The sequence below is a fragment of the Ixodes scapularis genome, unplaced genomic scaffold, assembly GCF_016920785.2.
Source record: "Ixodes scapularis isolate PalLabHiFi unplaced genomic scaffold, ASM1692078v2 PGA_scaffold5__190_contigs__length_132052651, whole genome shotgun sequence".
NCBI classification, from domain to species: Eukaryota; Metazoa; Arthropoda; class Arachnida; order Ixodida; family Ixodidae; genus Ixodes; species Ixodes scapularis.
Window position 1 is genome coordinate 125,163,851 of NW_024609880.1, and position 16,747 is coordinate 125,180,597.

At 48.2% G+C, this 16,747-nt stretch overlaps 2 protein-coding genes across 2 annotated transcripts; one reads left to right on the forward strand and one right to left on the reverse strand.

Moving 5' to 3' along the window:
* Positions 1-423: 423 nt before the first annotated feature.
* Positions 424-6,077, reverse strand: LOC8050450 (cytochrome b-c1 complex subunit 6, mitochondrial-like). The gene is given in 3 exon segments (XM_029995130.4): positions 424-506; positions 5,825-5,855; positions 5,858-6,077. Coding segments are annotated over 3 exon segments (309 nt in total). The 3' UTR covers positions 424-448.
* Positions 6,078-6,261: 184 nt separating this feature from the next.
* On the forward strand, positions 6,262-16,533 carry LOC8050449 (negative elongation factor D). Its single transcript, XM_002433687.5, has 4 exons — positions 6,262-6,843; positions 11,506-11,964; positions 14,120-14,653; positions 15,351-16,533. Exons 1-4 carry the CDS (start codon positions 6,553-6,555, stop codon positions 15,795-15,797), a joined length of 1,731 nt encoding a protein of 576 aa, XP_002433732.1. The 5' UTR covers positions 6,262-6,552; the 3' UTR covers positions 15,798-16,533.
* Positions 16,534-16,747: the final 214 nt, after the last annotated feature.

The following is a 16,747-nucleotide window of genomic DNA, read 5'->3' on the forward strand; positions in this document are numbered from 1 at the left end:
GGCTAGGTGGCGCAAGCTACCGCACGTTGCAAAGGGTATAGCCATTAACATCCATCCATCCATCCAGCCCTGGAACATGCCCAGCCTGCTTTCAACCAATGGCACCTCCTTATTTGTCTCCTATACATCCCAATGAATGGCCTAACTCCCTCTATATACGATTCTGGTTATCATCTATCCGTCCATCCAGCCCATGACATCTGATACCGTGGAAACAGGCATGTTCTTGGGGGTCAATATTACTCTTCCACATTTACACTGAAATACTTGAAAACAGCATACTCACTACCACAGCATTGTTTAATTTTCTTTTTTGGCTGCATTCCATCTTCCGGTTCCCGTGCCTCTAGAAGTCACAAAGCAAGCCATCCGGCAGCTCGTGATACTGTCGGTTACTTCAACAAGACCAAGCCGGACCCGGAAGAATTCAACAAAGGCATTTACTCGTTCAAAATAACAGTCTACGCTTCAGAATTCTAGAGGACTCGCTTGCACCGGGGGTACACCTGCAAGGAGGAGAAGAGGGAACACATGATCAACAGTTCTACTCTCGTACACTTCGTGACTGGCTCAAAATGACGGACACATCCTAATAAACGAGGCAGCATCACCTGAGTCTCGAGCCCCACAAGCCACGACAGACACCTTCGACGGCAAATGGGTCCCAACGAGACAGATCGGCTGTGTCATACATAGCACGCAGGGATGGGCAGTATTTCAAATACAAGTATCTGAAATACGTATTTCAAATATTTTGTGTATTTTGCATTTGTATTTAATTACAAATTGGGTAATGTATTTGCCGTGTGTATTTAAATACTAAAACGCGAGTATTTCAAGTACAATTGTAATTAAATACAATTTTGTGGGCGAAAATGCATCCCTCAAATTTATTGTCACTGTCCAGAGCAGTAAGAAAACTGTTCTGCACCGAATGCAGTGTCTCTCAATCAAGCACAAGCGTTTAGTGACTTTCTGATTACGGTGCTAGTCCAGGGCAAGAATAGTGACGAAATCGACGTTCACAGGCAGACTTGGCTAAATAAGTGCCTGTGACAACTTGTTATGCTTTCCAGCCTGATTTCCATCCATATTTTTGCCTGGAACATTCTAAATGCGCGGATCGTCCAGATTCTCTAGCTAGTGCTGCACGTCTTGGTCGTCTCGGTTCTTTGTTGGTCTATACCAAAATGTAATCGACAAAAAAAGCTGCTTGAAGCTCTCTACTTTTTTTACCTATTACGTCCAAGATGATTACATTTTTTTGTGATTATATTTCTATTACGTTACTACAGCCTCGCACACTAACTCCTGAGTGTGCGATGCAAAATTAAAATGAGATACCCAGAAACCCGTTGCAGGTGCCCTGAAGTCGCTGACGCAAATTTTGAGGAATATATTTGGAAAAGTATTTGGAGGAGACCAAATACATTTGGTTGTATTTGTATCTTGTACTTAAATGCTTTTTTGGAAATGTAATTAGATTTGTAATGAAATACATTTTTGACGAAGTATTTTGTATTTGTATTTCGATACATATTTGCATGTATTTTGCCTATCCCTGATAGCACGGAATGCTGTCACAGCCACATGCTCGTGGTTTTGACAGCGTTTCACACAGACTATGAAATGGTGTACTGAAGAACCCCCCAAATGGGAACGAAGTATTAGATTCATTATCAGAGAACAAAACTGGCATAACCTGCCACAGATTAATTACCACAAAGTGAGGCAGAAATATAAATATGTGCGTGCAAGCAATGCACTTCAATACAAGCGTGTTGTAAGAAACTTGATGGCATAGAGTATTGCAAAAGAGACTGAAAAATATAGTAGTTTTTTTTATCTTGAAAATTATGCCGGGACAAAATTGCTCCAAGGTCAGTGGAGTTGCGTGCAAGTACACCTGGAGGCTTCCTATACCAACGTACTGCAACCAACGCAAGGAGCCACAGGACATCTGACTTCCCGGATAAACAGAACAACATGCAGAGCATGAAGTTACGCTAGATTGGTTAACCGGCTCATAACATTTTCTGCAGCAGAGCGAAGCAGCGTAAGCTCGTGTAAAGGAAGAAACATTCAAAGCCCGCTATGCTGCCCCTTTCAGGTTAAGCCTTTTAAAAGTTGCGTCGCTCACTGTTCTCTATGACAATTGTTGGATCACGCTTCCCTGCTTGGTAGCTGCAGTGCGAGAGCGGCCACCGGAAGTTCCGTATTGACCATCTTGCGTCCACTGGAAGTCGACCTTTGGGAGCATTGCAGAGGCTGGCCGGCACCATGCCGGAAGACACATTTTCTCTTTGTTCGCTGTCATTGGCCAAATATTTTTAAAACCTTGTGTAAACGGTTGTAGTTACGTTTGAGAACATGTGGAAATATTTACGAAAGTGCAGCACCAAGTGAAAAAGGCAACTCGCCGAACGCCAGCCTTGCGGCAAAAACGCTGAAGTACTGTGTCTCTGACGTGTCACGCTTGGATACCGATCGAGAGTTATATCATATCCACACTCTGTGGATATGTTTACATATCCACAGAGCTAACATACATATCAAGAATTAACATATCCACACTCTGTGGATACGTTAACCCTTCAGAGAAAGTTCTGAAGCTGTGTCGAGCATAGACGTCTTTGTCGCATACTTATCAGTCGCAGAGTTCTGGATCGTCCACCTGCTCCGGTAAGCTGCACTGATTAGTGGTTACTATTATGCATTATGGATCCAAATTGCATCATATGGAAACACAGATAGAGCAATGCAGTTAAAGGAACACTGACACGGTATTTATGCTCGCCAAGGCTTTAAGTTGTACATGACATATGAGAGCCTAACTACACAGAACACAATTTTCGGATCGAAATTCATATTCTTTCTGCCCGAAAACTGGCCGGGTTGAATTGCATTCACTCTCTCCTCCGTGGTCACATGCCATTCTCTATGGTTTAGACACACTCATCAAATATAATCTAAGTCGTAGGTCATCGAAGGCTAACACTCAATATTAAAAATAGAAAAACAAATATGATACTCGTTTTTTTGTGGCTTGTAAGTGGCTGTAAATACATTGATTGAAAAAAAAAAAAAAGTTGCACAGAGAACTGGAAGCACTTTGTGCACTCTCTGCGTAATTCTTAACATGGTGTCATATCGCAAGAGTCGCGGGCTGGACGGCTGAATTTTAGCGGCTTAAGTGAGGGCGGCAGACGACAGGTGTGGGACCTCTACTTCAGAATTGTCGTTCGCGGTGCCGGCGAATCTTTCAGGTTCGAGAGAGAAATTTTTTTACCGATCAGAACAATTAGGATTTATTCCACACGAAGCGCCTAACCACTGAACTGATTTGCACGAAGACGTCGCCGAGTCGTTGCACCTTTTTCAGGCTGAAGACATCGCTCATCTTATGAACACGAATTGGTAAGAGCATGAAGAATGCACAAATGTTAAGCACGAAGTGCTGGACTTGCGTTTTTTGTTACCTTCGCACACCTGTAATGACGAAGAAAAAAAGAAAAAGAAAATGTGGTCGGATGTAGCCACATGAACTTCAAGCAACTCTCAATCCTCCTTTAAATTTTTTCTTCCTTCACAGTTCAATTTCGGTTACGAGCATTCACATTTTTTTTAAATTTTATTCAAGGTGTATGCGACGCTGCAGCAAAATATTGATTGGCTAGTCTTCTGACACCATATTAAATCGCCTGGCAATTTATTTTAAGAGCTTCTGAGGGGGTGTCAGTGTCCTTTTAAGTGTGCGTTAAAAATCACATCGCAGCTTGTGAACAAAGCAAGTGTTCGGGAGATGGTTCGAGAAAGCTAGATTTCCATTCCCTTCGACTGAATAGACCCTTTCCGAAATTCAGTTTTGCCACTTTGATCACTATCATCATGTGAAAAATGCCATATGTGCCATACTAATGGCCACCTTCTGTTTACTGATGAAGGAACATGCTGAAGATACTCCTAAGCTTAGGATTCAAGGCCTATACATTAGAGACGTTAGCACGATGTGAAGCAGGAATTGAATGCAAGAGCTGTATAAGTGTTCATTCCTATAACTCGGGCTTAGTAAATCTGTTAGTAGCACAAAGTCGACTTCAAAGCCCCTTGATGTATACAACTTTATCAAGGCGTTTATCTGGGTTGGCACTTCATTCTGACTGGTTGGATCTTTGTGGCCACTGACACTGAAAAAGGCGATTGAGAAAAAACTGTAGAGTGAAGAGCACATTCTCATTTGTCGTTGACTTGCGAAAGTGACGGTGCCCGATAAAATACTGCGGGCTACAGGTTCATTGCCGCCATTAGTACAGCAACTGCCATTTCAGCCACCAGATGGCACTGAATTTCGGAAAGGGTCTATTGATTGCTAGAAATGTCTCAAAGGCAACAAAAAATGATCACCGCCACTGCTGCGCTGTCCCCCCCCTCCGTCGGCATGGAATCAAACTTGTTTCTGACTTGCGAGGGCCGCAAGTTATAAATACAGTCGTCAGAGTAAATTAAAACACTGCTCCAGAGAAACATACACCTCGACACGAGAAACACCTTAAATATCATCCACATGACGTCGATTCTTCATAATTATCTAAGTGTGTAAAGGAAGAGAGAGAGAGAACTTCGGCATGGCAATTGTCTTCCGATGACGCCACGAGACTTGTGTTTGACCAGTTGTGCCTCTTTTCTGTGATGCTGCACTTTCGTAAAAATTTCCACGTGTTTAAAAGAAACTACGGCCGTTTTCACAAGGTTTTAAAAATCTTTCGGCGAATGATGGTGTACGAGCAGAAAAAGTGTCTTCCAGCATGCTGCCGCCCAGCCTCTGCAATGCTCCAAAAGGTTGACTACCGGTGGATGCAAGATGGCCGTCCGGTGGCCACACCTGCAGAGCAGGAAAGTGCGATCCAGCAAATACCATTGAGATCATTGAGAAGGGCAGTCCAAACCAGCTCGCAAAACGGTCGTGCGGGAACTACGGGAGCCGGAAGTGACGTTTCCTGTGACGTCAACGGTGACATTTTCCAGCTTCCAGAGCCCAAACTGAAAGTTGAAGATATTGAATTCTCCCGGAGCAGCGGAGCAGCGAGGGAAGGCCATATTTTCCCAAGGGAAGGTCACCCTCATTGCAAACCAGAGTAGTAGGGTGGGTAGTAGGGGGGTGCACTTATTGCTTTTCGGGAACCCTACAAAAGGACAAAGGGAGGCTTAAGAAGCTGTTACTTTTGTTGTACTCTCCCCCTCGAAGTCACTATAAAAAGTTCCACAAAGGGGGCTTTCCCTCCCTCTCAGGCCCCTAGAGACTACTGTCACCTAGGGTGGCCTTCATTAGTGAAGCAGGGAAATGCAGCACTTAGGCTTTTCTATCTAGGAACATGCGTTTTTCCCTTTCCAGCTCAACCTCCCTCCCCTCCGCCCGTCGCAGGTGCGCTGGCGGCGGGCGTCCACACGCATGCGCACACATTCTCTCCGTTCCAATCTGCGGAAATTAAAAAAAAAAAAAGGGGGGATTTTGTTTTAGGGACTGTTTCGGACGACGTTCTGCGGGCTGGTTTAGATCGCCCTGTACCGCTGAAGGAATTCCAATCCGTGTGAGCGGCAACGGGTACGCGGCGCCCGTCCCGCCGGACCGATCGAGAGGAGTGGGGTAGAGTCAAATGCACCGGTCCGCGAAGTCCCGAGGACTGAGCCAAGGCGGTTCGGGGGGCTCAGCCCGCCGTAGATCGAGCGGCCCCGAAACCTGCCGACGCGTACGAGGCAGACCCCCAGGAAAGCTGACGGGTCTGTCGCTGGGACAGCGTTTCGGGTGCTCCTCGTCCCTGCTCACCGGAGAGCGTTCACTTGAGCTCCTTGAACATGTCCTTGGCCGCGCAGTGGTCGACGCAGTGCAGGAAATCGAACAGCTCCTCGGTGCACGTCTCCAGGGTCTGGGAGCGGCTGTTGACGCGGTCGTTGCACTCCTGCAGCTTGTCGCCCAGCGCCGAGCAGTGGCCTCTGCACTTTTCGCGCAGGGCGTCGATCGGGTCGACCAGGTCCTCTTCTTCTTCAGGGGACTCCGCGTGCACCTTCGCCTTGTCCATGGTCCTTTGAGAGCCGCCGCGACCTAGCACGCACGCCGAACACGCCGCTGACCAACGACCGAGAGGGCACCGTGACCTTCCCAATGTGGTGGGAGGAACGTTGTAACGCCGCCAGAGTCAGCGGGCCCGCTGCAAACCAGAAAACATGACTGCTCTTCAGCAAGCTGTCATGCCGTTTTTATCACGGTTCGGTATCTTGAGACATACAATCTGACGACAAAAATATTTTTAACTGAATATAAACTTGCCCGATATGTCAAGGTTTTTCGAGCCAACGCGAGCCATATCCAATTATAATCCCAAGTAGTCCAAGTCCGAAGTGGCCGAAGTGGCAACAAGTCCAACAAGTGCTTGTTGACAAGAGTGAAACGAGAGTGTTGACAAGCATCCCAGGCGCTTGAGGTTCGAAGAAGTGTGGTCCGAGCCTCCGGAGTCCAGAGGCCCGGTTTTCTGCGACTGCCCCGACCTCACTGCCATGGAGGAGCCGATGGACGAAGAGCGCGGGGGCTGGGAGGAAGGCGACTCCCCGCTGGGCGAGGACCAGGAGGCCCTGGTAGAACGCATCCAGCAGGAATGCATCGAGAAATTCAGCAGCCTGGACTTTATCATGGAGCCCGGCATCTTCGCCCAGCTCAAGCGCTACTTCCAGGCCGGGGGGAACCCGGAGCAGGTGGTAGACCTGCTGCTCGAGAACTACCAGGCCGTGGCCCAGACGGCGAACCTGCTCGCCGAATGGCTCATCATGGCCGGAATGAAGATCACCGAGGTCAGTACCCACTCAGCTGCGCAGAGAGGGACGCTAAAGGGCGCCACAGCCTGCAGAGTTGAGGATGCTTTGACGGGCACCTCGGTCGAGGTTTCGAAAAGCCACTACGTTAGGTGTCGCACCTCATTCACATGAAGCAGCACTTTGGCGACATGGGCTGCCAGGCTGGCGATAGGGCGAAGCTCGATATCATAGCACAGATCACTCGCTCCTGGCACATTGGGATGGAAGTCATGCCCGTTTCTCGTAAGACGCGCCCATGTAATGCTTGCATCGAGCATAAAGTGCCACTGTAGCGTTCGATCATGCACGAACCACGGTCCTTTACAGGCCTGGGTCAGTAAAATAAAGTACCAGCTGGAATGACGTCCTGATAGAGGTTGGCACAACTTGCACACAGCCTGAGGCAGTCAAAAAAGCGGAAGCCCGTACAATCCAAGTGCTGGCTGCCTCCTCGGCTGTGCGTTAACAGGCGTTAAACAGGAATGAGACTAGTTAAGACAGGCAACTGATCAAATATTGATTGGAAACTAAGCAGAATGGAATTACTAAATAAAGGAACGGGAAATAAGGATAGCATAACATCATACTGCCCAATAACAGTAACTTCGGGCCTGTACAGACTAGCGATGCAGGTAGTAGGAAGAATGGGCGGAAAACATTTTAGGTGAGATACAGAACAGGTTTCGAAGAGATAGAAGATTAGACAATAGCTTATTCATCACCACTTAATGTATAGAGGTGGCACCGACGATTAAAAACCCTTATGGATAGCGTTTCTAGACATTAAAGGACTGTACAACAATGGGAGTCAGGAAAAAGCTGAGAGAGTATGATTCAGATGCACATTTGATTACGCTTTAGAATAAGCATACTGTCTGACGGAAGCGCTGAACAAACAGGAAAAAAGTAGACGAAGACATGGCGCACTCACAACTGAAGGTTTATTGAAAAAAAACAACATACTATTGATGCCGCCTGTCTGGCTGCTCGCACAGGAAGAAAAACTCTATGTGTCAGGTGTAGTGATAGCACGCTGACACACGAAGAGTCCAAGGACTAAGCTATCAGTTGCGAGTGCACTTCCTCTTTGTCTACTTCTTCGTCCCCGTTTGTTCGGTGCTTCCGTCCAATGACGTACCAACTAGCCCATCTTTCAATTTTAAAACAGGTATACCGTACATAAGTAATAAGGTTGTCATAGCATGGGAAGCAGAAATGACGGAACTGATAGAAATAAAAAGATGACTCGGGCGGGGTTGTCCTTTATCACCTCTACTTTTTTTTATGATATACCTGAGTAGAATGGAATAGAAATTAGAAGAGTGCACTTAGGATTTGATTTGTCATATAGAGGGAGAAAAGTCAACCAAGTTATTCTAGGAATGTTCTATGCAGACGACGTTGTACAGTTAGCAGATAGCCGGGATAGGTTACAGGAACTGATTAAGATCTGTGAAGAGGAAGGAGGCTCTCTGGGCCTGAAGTTCAGTAGCGACAAGTCGGGAATAATGAGAAAAGGGACGCGCTGCAAATTCAAGACGTTTTAATAGAACACACAGAGAAGTATAAATACCTAGGAGTATGGCTAAACGAGGGAAAGCGATACTTAGAAGAACAGGAAGAAAAAATGCTAAAGAAAGGAAGAAGGAATGCAGCAATTATGAAGCATAGGGCACTATAGAATTGCATCAGATGTGAAGTTGTTAGGAAAGTATGAAAAGGAGTCATCATGCCGGGGTCGTCTCTAGGCAATGCGGTATTGTGCGTGAAATCCGAGTTCAAGTCGAGTTTAGAGACCCGGCAGAGGAGCGTGGGCAGACTGGCATTGGGGGCACATGGGAATACAGCAAATGAAGGAGTGCAGGGGAACTTGGGCTGGGCATTTTCGGAGGCTAGAAAGGCGATTGTAAGATGAAATTTGAACAAAAGCTAGACATAATTGAAGATACACGATGGGCAAGAAAGGTATAGACCGACAGGCTGTTTACAAACAAGCCCGCGTTTGCCCACACCAGGTGTGGGCACTGCGCGTGCGCAGAAACCAGATTCGCGTGAGGCGAAGCAACTGCGCATGCGCTATGCCGACAGCAGCGCCACCGCAGAGGCGTGACGTCAGAGCCGCGTGTTGGTCTATACGAGCATCTATACATGAAAAGTCTGAACACTAAATGGACAAACCAAACCCAAAAATTGAAATTCAAATACAAACAGTCAAGTGTTGGGCCAGAGTAGACTACCTCTGTGGAAAAAGAAGTAAAAGACGCTGAGTAAAATGTGGGAGGAAAGAATGCAGGGAAAATCTGTTTAAACTATGTATAGGGTACAAAAACAGGAAATAAGGAAGAAGGTATGATAATTAATGGGGGAGCTCATTGTTATTTGAGGCTAGAACAGGGGTATTGAGGACTAGGACAAATAGGACAATGTATGAGGAAATGGATATGTGGTGTGCTGTATGCCAAGGGGAAGACGAGACAATAGAACATGTGGTGTTGAGGTGCACAAGGTTTGCTCTCGCCCTCCCGGAGGGGGCGACTGATTTAGCTGGAGCGCTGGGCTTTGCAGACGAGAATGGAAGAATGGATGATAAATGCATTCTAATAACAAAGGAGATTGGAAGACTCACAGAAATTATCTAGGAAGAATTGAATGGCGTACAACTAACACAGCTAGGGACAGGCGGGACACAAGAAAATTGGGACCCCCTCCCGCGTGGCTCCGGCCCAAAGTCTCAACCCTGTGTCCCAGTGGGCTCGGTGCTGGGGTAACGCCAACTAAGTTTGACCAGAGGAAAATTGGCGACTCCCTCGCTGGGGGAAGAGGCGAGGGGTGATGTTTTTAGTGTTTTTGCTCAATACCCCAAGGTGATCCTGGTGATATCCAACACCACCTGGTAATAGTTACAAAATGGCAGAGGGGAAGCAAATTGGCTTAGAAGGGCAAAAGGAGGAATCATACTTTGGGTTTTTAGTTTCTGGGCGAGGTGGCCCAAGCTCCAGCCCATTTTAAAGGGTACAGTTGTTAGCATCTATCCATCCATCCATAGTAAGTATCTGTTCACGCGTGGTAACAGAGTGTCTGAGACATAGAGTTATTAAAATGTACGCTAGAGGTTCAACTGGCGCTAGTGTCTATGCGGCTTCCGGGAGGCAAATTGAAGCAGACAACAACCAGTTTACTTTTGCGGTGCTCCTGTGCATTCCCATGGGAAAACGCGTGTGAATTTTGTCTCTTCGCCGGAAAATGACACGAATAACTTTTATTATTTCGGTTGTACCGGATAGTATGCACCTTTATTAATATTGTGAAAGTGTAATTGCTTTAGTCACAGCATTTTTCTTTACCACTGAACGATTTCAAACTTCGCTATGTTTCAGGCCCAAACCTATGTTCCATGGCAGGTATGTAAAAATGAGCGACGATTCTAAGCAAAATAACAATCGAAAGGAATGTAGAGTGTGTTCAAGGTTCGCTAGCATTCCGGTGGCGCTTATATATTGCTAATATGCCCGTTGAAAATGAATCCGTCGTGCATCTTTGCGATCTGTTAAAAAAAATAAAGTATGTCGGCTACGAAAGGTGTTGTTTTATTATTTCCTATGTCGGGGCAGTTTGATTCGTGCATCTGTTCTCTGGCTTCTCCCTATTTGTAAAGATTTGGAGCGTGCGGGTGATGATTTGAACCCAGAACACGCACCTTCGCACATATTCGGGAGCAGTAAGAATAAAGCAGTACTTATTTATTGCAAATCTGACTATATTACGTGGCTTTCAATTTATTTTTGATCGTCTGTATGCACAAGGAGTTACTTATCCAGTGTTACTGCATAGTTCTTGCCGTCTCTCTTGGTTTTCCACATGTCCTTCGTTCGTTTGGCACGTATATCCCCCATGCTGGAAAGCACCGACGCCGTGTTCGCGCTAACAGTGTCCAACAGTGCACATAATTACATGTACGAAGCGGTTTTAGCGCCGTTTTTCGTGCCACGAATTTCAAATAAAAACGCTGTAACTGACCAATTATTTAATCTGCGTGACTGAGAAATGTTCCAAGCTACCTAGAGCGCACAAATTGTTTGTGATATTTGCTGTTATAATCGAACGCAGAAAAAAAAAACACTCGCTTTTTCCCATAAAAATGCATTACCGGAAGTCAATTTCGGACTGGTTGCTGTCTGCTTCAATTTGCAGCAGCACACTAGCGCCAGTTGAACCTCTAGCGTACATTATAATAACTCTATGGTCTGAGAGAACCAAAAAAAGGTCTAAAATAGAAGAAAAATGCAGCTCCTGCTGTCCTATCAAGAGTGCTTTCTTTTAGCTTTCTTGTTCCCGTCTTTTCTCCAAAAATTTTTATCCAGCAATGACATTCTGCCAGCTTTGCACCTGCGAGCAACGTAAAAAAGCACAGTAACGCGCCTGAGAAATATTCAGTTTTGATCGCCAGAGGCACTGCCCAAACTTGATCGCACTTGCTACAATTGTTTTGAAAAGTAATTTTTTTCGGGGATGGACAGTCGGGGTTAACGGATCTGCAGTGTGCTCTGTTGCGAGAGCATTCGAGAAATCTTGGGCGAGCACTTTGCGAGGGCTTTGCAAGACTCTTTCTCGGCGCGAGAGCCAGGGCAAGGGCGGCATTGTGAGAAGGTGGACGCGCAGGTGCAGGGCCTGGTGGAGGACCACCTGAAGCAGATGATCCTGAAGCACTTTGACCCCAAGAAGGCGGACTCCATCTTCACGGACGAGGGAGAGACGCCTGGCTGGCTCACAGAGATGATTGAGCACCCGACGTGGCGCTCGCTGGTGTACAAGCTGGCCGAGGAGTACCCGGACTGCCTGATGCTCAACTTCACCATCAAGCTGATCTCGGATGCGGGCTTCCAGGGCGAGATCACCAGCATCTCGACGGCCTCCCAGCAGCTCGAGGTGTTCTCGCGCATCCTGCGCACGGCCACAGACAACTTCCTGGACGGCGGGGAGGAGCACATGGAGCGCCACCTGGGGGAGCTCACGCGCATGGTCTGCCACGGGGAGCACACCTACCTGTACAGCCAGTCTGTGCTGCACACCCTGGCCCAGGAGCCCCGGGGGGGCTCCAACGTCAAGCGCCTGGCTCAGGCAAGTCGGGGCTCCGGTGCGGGCCCACTGCATGGCTGCCCTTGGATTCGGGCGCTGCCACCTAGCCAAATTTTAGAGCGCAGCTCTTAGGCGCCCATTTCCGGCTTGAGCGGCGTCGCCGTAGGCGTAACTGCGCGGGGCATTATGGGTAAATTTCCCCGCTAAATCTAGAGGAAAATTTTCCCCGCTACATCTTGCGGGAAAATTTCCCCACTAAATCTAGCGGAATAATTTCTCTGCTAAATTTAACAGAAAAATCTCCCCGCTAAATCTAGCGGAAAAATTTCCGTGCTAAATCTAGCGGAAAAATTTCCCCGCCAAATCTAGCGGGAACATTTCCCCGCTAAATTTAACGGAAAAATCTCCCCGCTAAATCTAGCGGAAAAATTTCTCTGCTAAATTTAACAGAAAAATCTCCCCGCTAAATCTAGCGGAAAAATTTCCGTGCTAAATCTAGCGGAAAAATTTCCCCGCCAAATCTAGCGGGAACATTTCCCCGCTAAATTTAACGGAAAAATCTCCCCGCTAAATCTAGCGGAATAATTTCTCTGCTAAATTTAACAGAAAAATCTCCCCGCTAAATCTAGCGGAAAAATTTCCGTGCTAAATCTAGCGGAAAAATTTCCCCGCCAAATCTAGCGGGAACATTTCCCCGCTAAATTTAACGGAAAAATCTCCCCGCTAAATCTAGCGGAAAAATTTTTTAGCCCCAGACTAAATAATCTTTGAAGGGCAAGTCCGCTTCAATTTTCTGTCTGAAAAAAAAGAATGCAGTCCTCTTCAGTATTACCTAGGAAGACCACGCATCAAATATTACAACCTAGTTCCGTCTAAATGTTTCTTAAACAGTCAGGCACACTTTAGAACGCGCCAAGTTGCCAAAATTAGCCGGATGAGTGAATCGAGGCGCAATCAACGGCACAGTCAAGCCTACGGTGTTGGTGCAGCCAACATTGAGCTGAACGTCATGAATAGGGTGGAGAAAACAGATTAAGTGGAAAAAGGAGTTAAGAAGGCCGAGGGGTGGATGTGAGAAGAGAAAAGCGAAGAGGAGATTGGTGTACTGGTGGAAAATATCTAAGGAAAATGGAATTAAGTACAAGTAATTAGCACAGCGGGGGGACAGACGGGGACAGAGGAATATTGGGACTGCCTCCCATGGCCCCAGCTTAAAGTCTCAACCCTGTCCTCCAGTGGGTGGAGTCTACCTAACGGTCCTTTTTTACTTCACGGCCTCGTGCGACCAACAATGCTGGGGTGTGCCTCATCTTTTTGGGTATGTCTCAAATTGCTCTGATTTACTACGGTGTCACTTGGCTGACAATTGTGAGCCTTTTCTCATTAAACTGAAGGCTGTTTTGCTGTATAGTAATGGAGCAATTTTTATCGCCTTGATTTACGTTAATTGGTAGGAACAAATAAAAACCAACAATGATTCTGTAGGGAAAAATCGGTGGTTACATGAGGTGATCTCAACCTTTCATCGAAGTTGTACTTTAGTGGTGGATTTCACTTTGTGAAATTGCGAGGCCCCTTTTTGGGAAAAATCAGACCAGCAAACCTAGGCAGTCGACCGAGTTAGCCGCACAACACCGACGACAATCTGCTTTCAACCGAGTGCATTGTTTGCCTCGCTGGGGTTCCGAATTTCAACCTAAAATCCACCACTAAAGTACACCTTCACGGAAAATTCGAGAAAACTACATGCAAGCAATAATTTTTATGTAGGATTATAGAATGAGCCTCAAGACTTAATGCCACCCTATATGTTAATAAAAAAAAAGCAGCTCTATGTTACATCGAAAGTACACTGTGTCTAAAGTAGTGTACTCAAAGCACATTTCAACCACTGCATCGTCTACCTTACTTCAAGTACAAAATCCACCAGTTGCCTCCCAATTTTGTCCGACCCTTCAGGCACGCACCTTGTGCATCATAGAATACCGCAACGGAGGTAGTTTGTCTGTGAAGTAAAATACCACGAGGGCAGCTTTCAATGACACCGACGTACCTAGCCCAAAATGCTTGGGCGTTGAAACCGTAAAGCACGCTTACACATCGGCGAGGACAGACCGGTTTAGGCGACAGATGCGGCAGAAGGGAGTACCGTACCCGACTCTTTTGGGAAGGAAAGGGAACGCCCCGTCTTGCGCAGGAGATCAGCCGGCACGCCCAGCGGTCGGGCCACGACCCGACGCCCATTACGATGGCGCTCAACGGGGCGTCGGCGTACCCCCGGGCCTGCCAGGCCCTGTCGGCCATGCTGTCGCGAGACGCCCTGAACCCGGCGGACGTGACGGTGCTGTCCAAGATGTACCAGGCGCCGGACCCGCCCCCCGTGGAGCTGCTGCGAGAACCCCACTTCCTGGACCTGCTGCTGGACGCCCTGTTCCGGCCGGGCTCCCGGCTGAACCCCGAGCACCGGCCCAAGTACGTGTTCCTGCTGGCCTACGCGGGCAGCGTGTACGAGACGCGTCGCAAGGGAGTGCGCAAGGCCCTCAACCGGGACGAGCTGCGCCCCACCCAGCAGGCCGTGGAGAAGGTGCACGCCACCTGTCAGGAGCGCCGGGGGGCCTCCGACCTGGTGCCCGAGCTGGGGGCCCTGTTCCAGGCCATGCGCTTCCCCGTCGTGGCCCTGGGCGTCGTGCACTGGGTTGAACACACCGTGTCCGAGCCGTCCTACTTCAAGGTGCGTAGCTGGCGGCGTCTGGAACGCGTCTCGACCGGAGTGGATGACGACGCGGGGCACATTCTGCCATCATAGTCCCGGCGTCAATCCGACGAGGTAAAGAAGCCAACAAGGCTGTTTCCACCGTTGTCCCAACTGCAGGCTGCAGCTGCGGCAAATCTGCCGCTGGGATCGCGACCTAGTCAGGCGAAACTTCTTGGACCACAAACAAGGACCTGGTAAACGCGCTAGTTGAAAACGCCTTCCGGCCACCAGAATCAGCGACCGCGTAACCACGCCCAATGGTGATTTCCCCACGACGGAATCGGGCAGGCGCACCGATTTAACGAGCCACTTGCTGGCATGCAAATGTTTTCTTTTTTTGATGACTGCAGTCTACTTGATGTAAGGAGCCTCGCAAATCCCAAGCGCATTTTAGCCGTCCAAAATAACTCTGCCACCCGCTAATTGTTTGGGGGGTTTGGTCGGCGACGGGAGCAGATGGTCGGAGCCGCACAACGCCACGTGCATACTCTACCTTGCTCTCGAGCAAGGACTGGAGACTCGCACACATATTGACTATATATACAAATCCTCGGAACCTGTGGATGTAGTCAGTGCTCTTTCCGTCTGCGGGGAGGTAAGTGGATGTAGTTCATGCTCTTTCCATCCGCGGGAAGCGGCGCGTTCTGCTTGTGACCGCCTCTGGGCCTTACAGCTGTCGACGGAGCACACGCCCCTGCACCTGGCCCTGCTGGACGAGGTGGTGGTATGCCACAGCACCCTGCACCAGAGGGTGCTGGACCTGCTGGTGCGCCTCTTCGAGTGGCCGCCCCAGGAGGAGCTGGACGTGCTGGTGCAGCTGGAGCGGCGGAAGATGCTGCTCGACCGCATGGTGCACTTACTCAGCCGGGGCTGCGTGGTGCCTGTGGTGGGCTACGTGCGCGCCTGCTGGGAGCGCCAGGACACGGACGTGTCCCTCATCCGCTACTTCGTCACCGAGGTGCTGGACGTCATCGCGCCCCCGTACACCCTCGAGTTTGTCCAGCTCTTCCTGCCGTTGGCCGAAAGCGACGAGGTCACGGGGGCCCTGGAGGGCGGCGATGGGGATGCCGTCAGGGACTTTGTCGTCCACTGCAAGGCCAACTACATCGTCATGAGCTGAGTCGCCCTGCCTTGCCAGGTGCGTCGAGTCGAGGCGTTACGACAAAGAATTCGAGAAGTCTTTCCGGGCTCTTCTTTCTCGTTCCCTTTTTCAATTGCCCATTATCCTTTCTTGGAAAGCTGTTTCTGTTTAAGCTGAAAATTACTTTAAGAAAAAAGAAAAACGGCTTCCAAAATAGAGATACCATTTTTTTCAAATGGATGTCCACGACGGATGTTGGAGTAAGAAATATGACGTAATGATTAGCGAAAGATTACCCAAGTTGCTCCGATTGTTTTAACAGAGATATTCCAGTAAGCTTTCCATATAGCCCATCATAAAAATGGACCATGGCAATTGTATCTCAGAAAATGGTGCATTCAAGCTGTACAAGAAACAGGGAAGTCCCGCCCTGCGGGTACATTGGAGTCCGCTGCGAGGGTGGGTGACGAGCCGCCACGAGCTGATCTAGCAGCCTCACCATATCTCTAGGTCACATGGTTGCACACTCCTAAAACCCTCCGAGCTCTTGGCGATTTTTTTTTTTTTTTTAAATCTTATTTAAGAAGTAAATTGAGTTTTTAGGTGGTTAGTTTGCAAATTATAACACAGCAGGTGGCCTAACATCCAGTATGGCATACAACATTATCCTCAAAAAATATTTCTTCGCTTGGTCTTTTTTTTTAATGTATTTTCTCTAAACAAAAACAGATGTATATGCATTAAAAATGAAATACAAATATGAATGTCTGCCGTTTGGGAGTCTATTCTTTGGTGCACTCCTCGCCAGGTCAGAAGCAGCTTGGTTCGTGCACCTCAAAGGTCTCGAGGTTTCTCGCAACCAACCCTCAGGGGAGTGACCCGTGACAGACACCCGACCCACGAGGCGTTTTGCCGAACGATTGGAATACCCAAGGAGGAGTTTGAAGGTACCTGCTCTCAACACACTTGCCTTGGCCGAAGGGAAGACA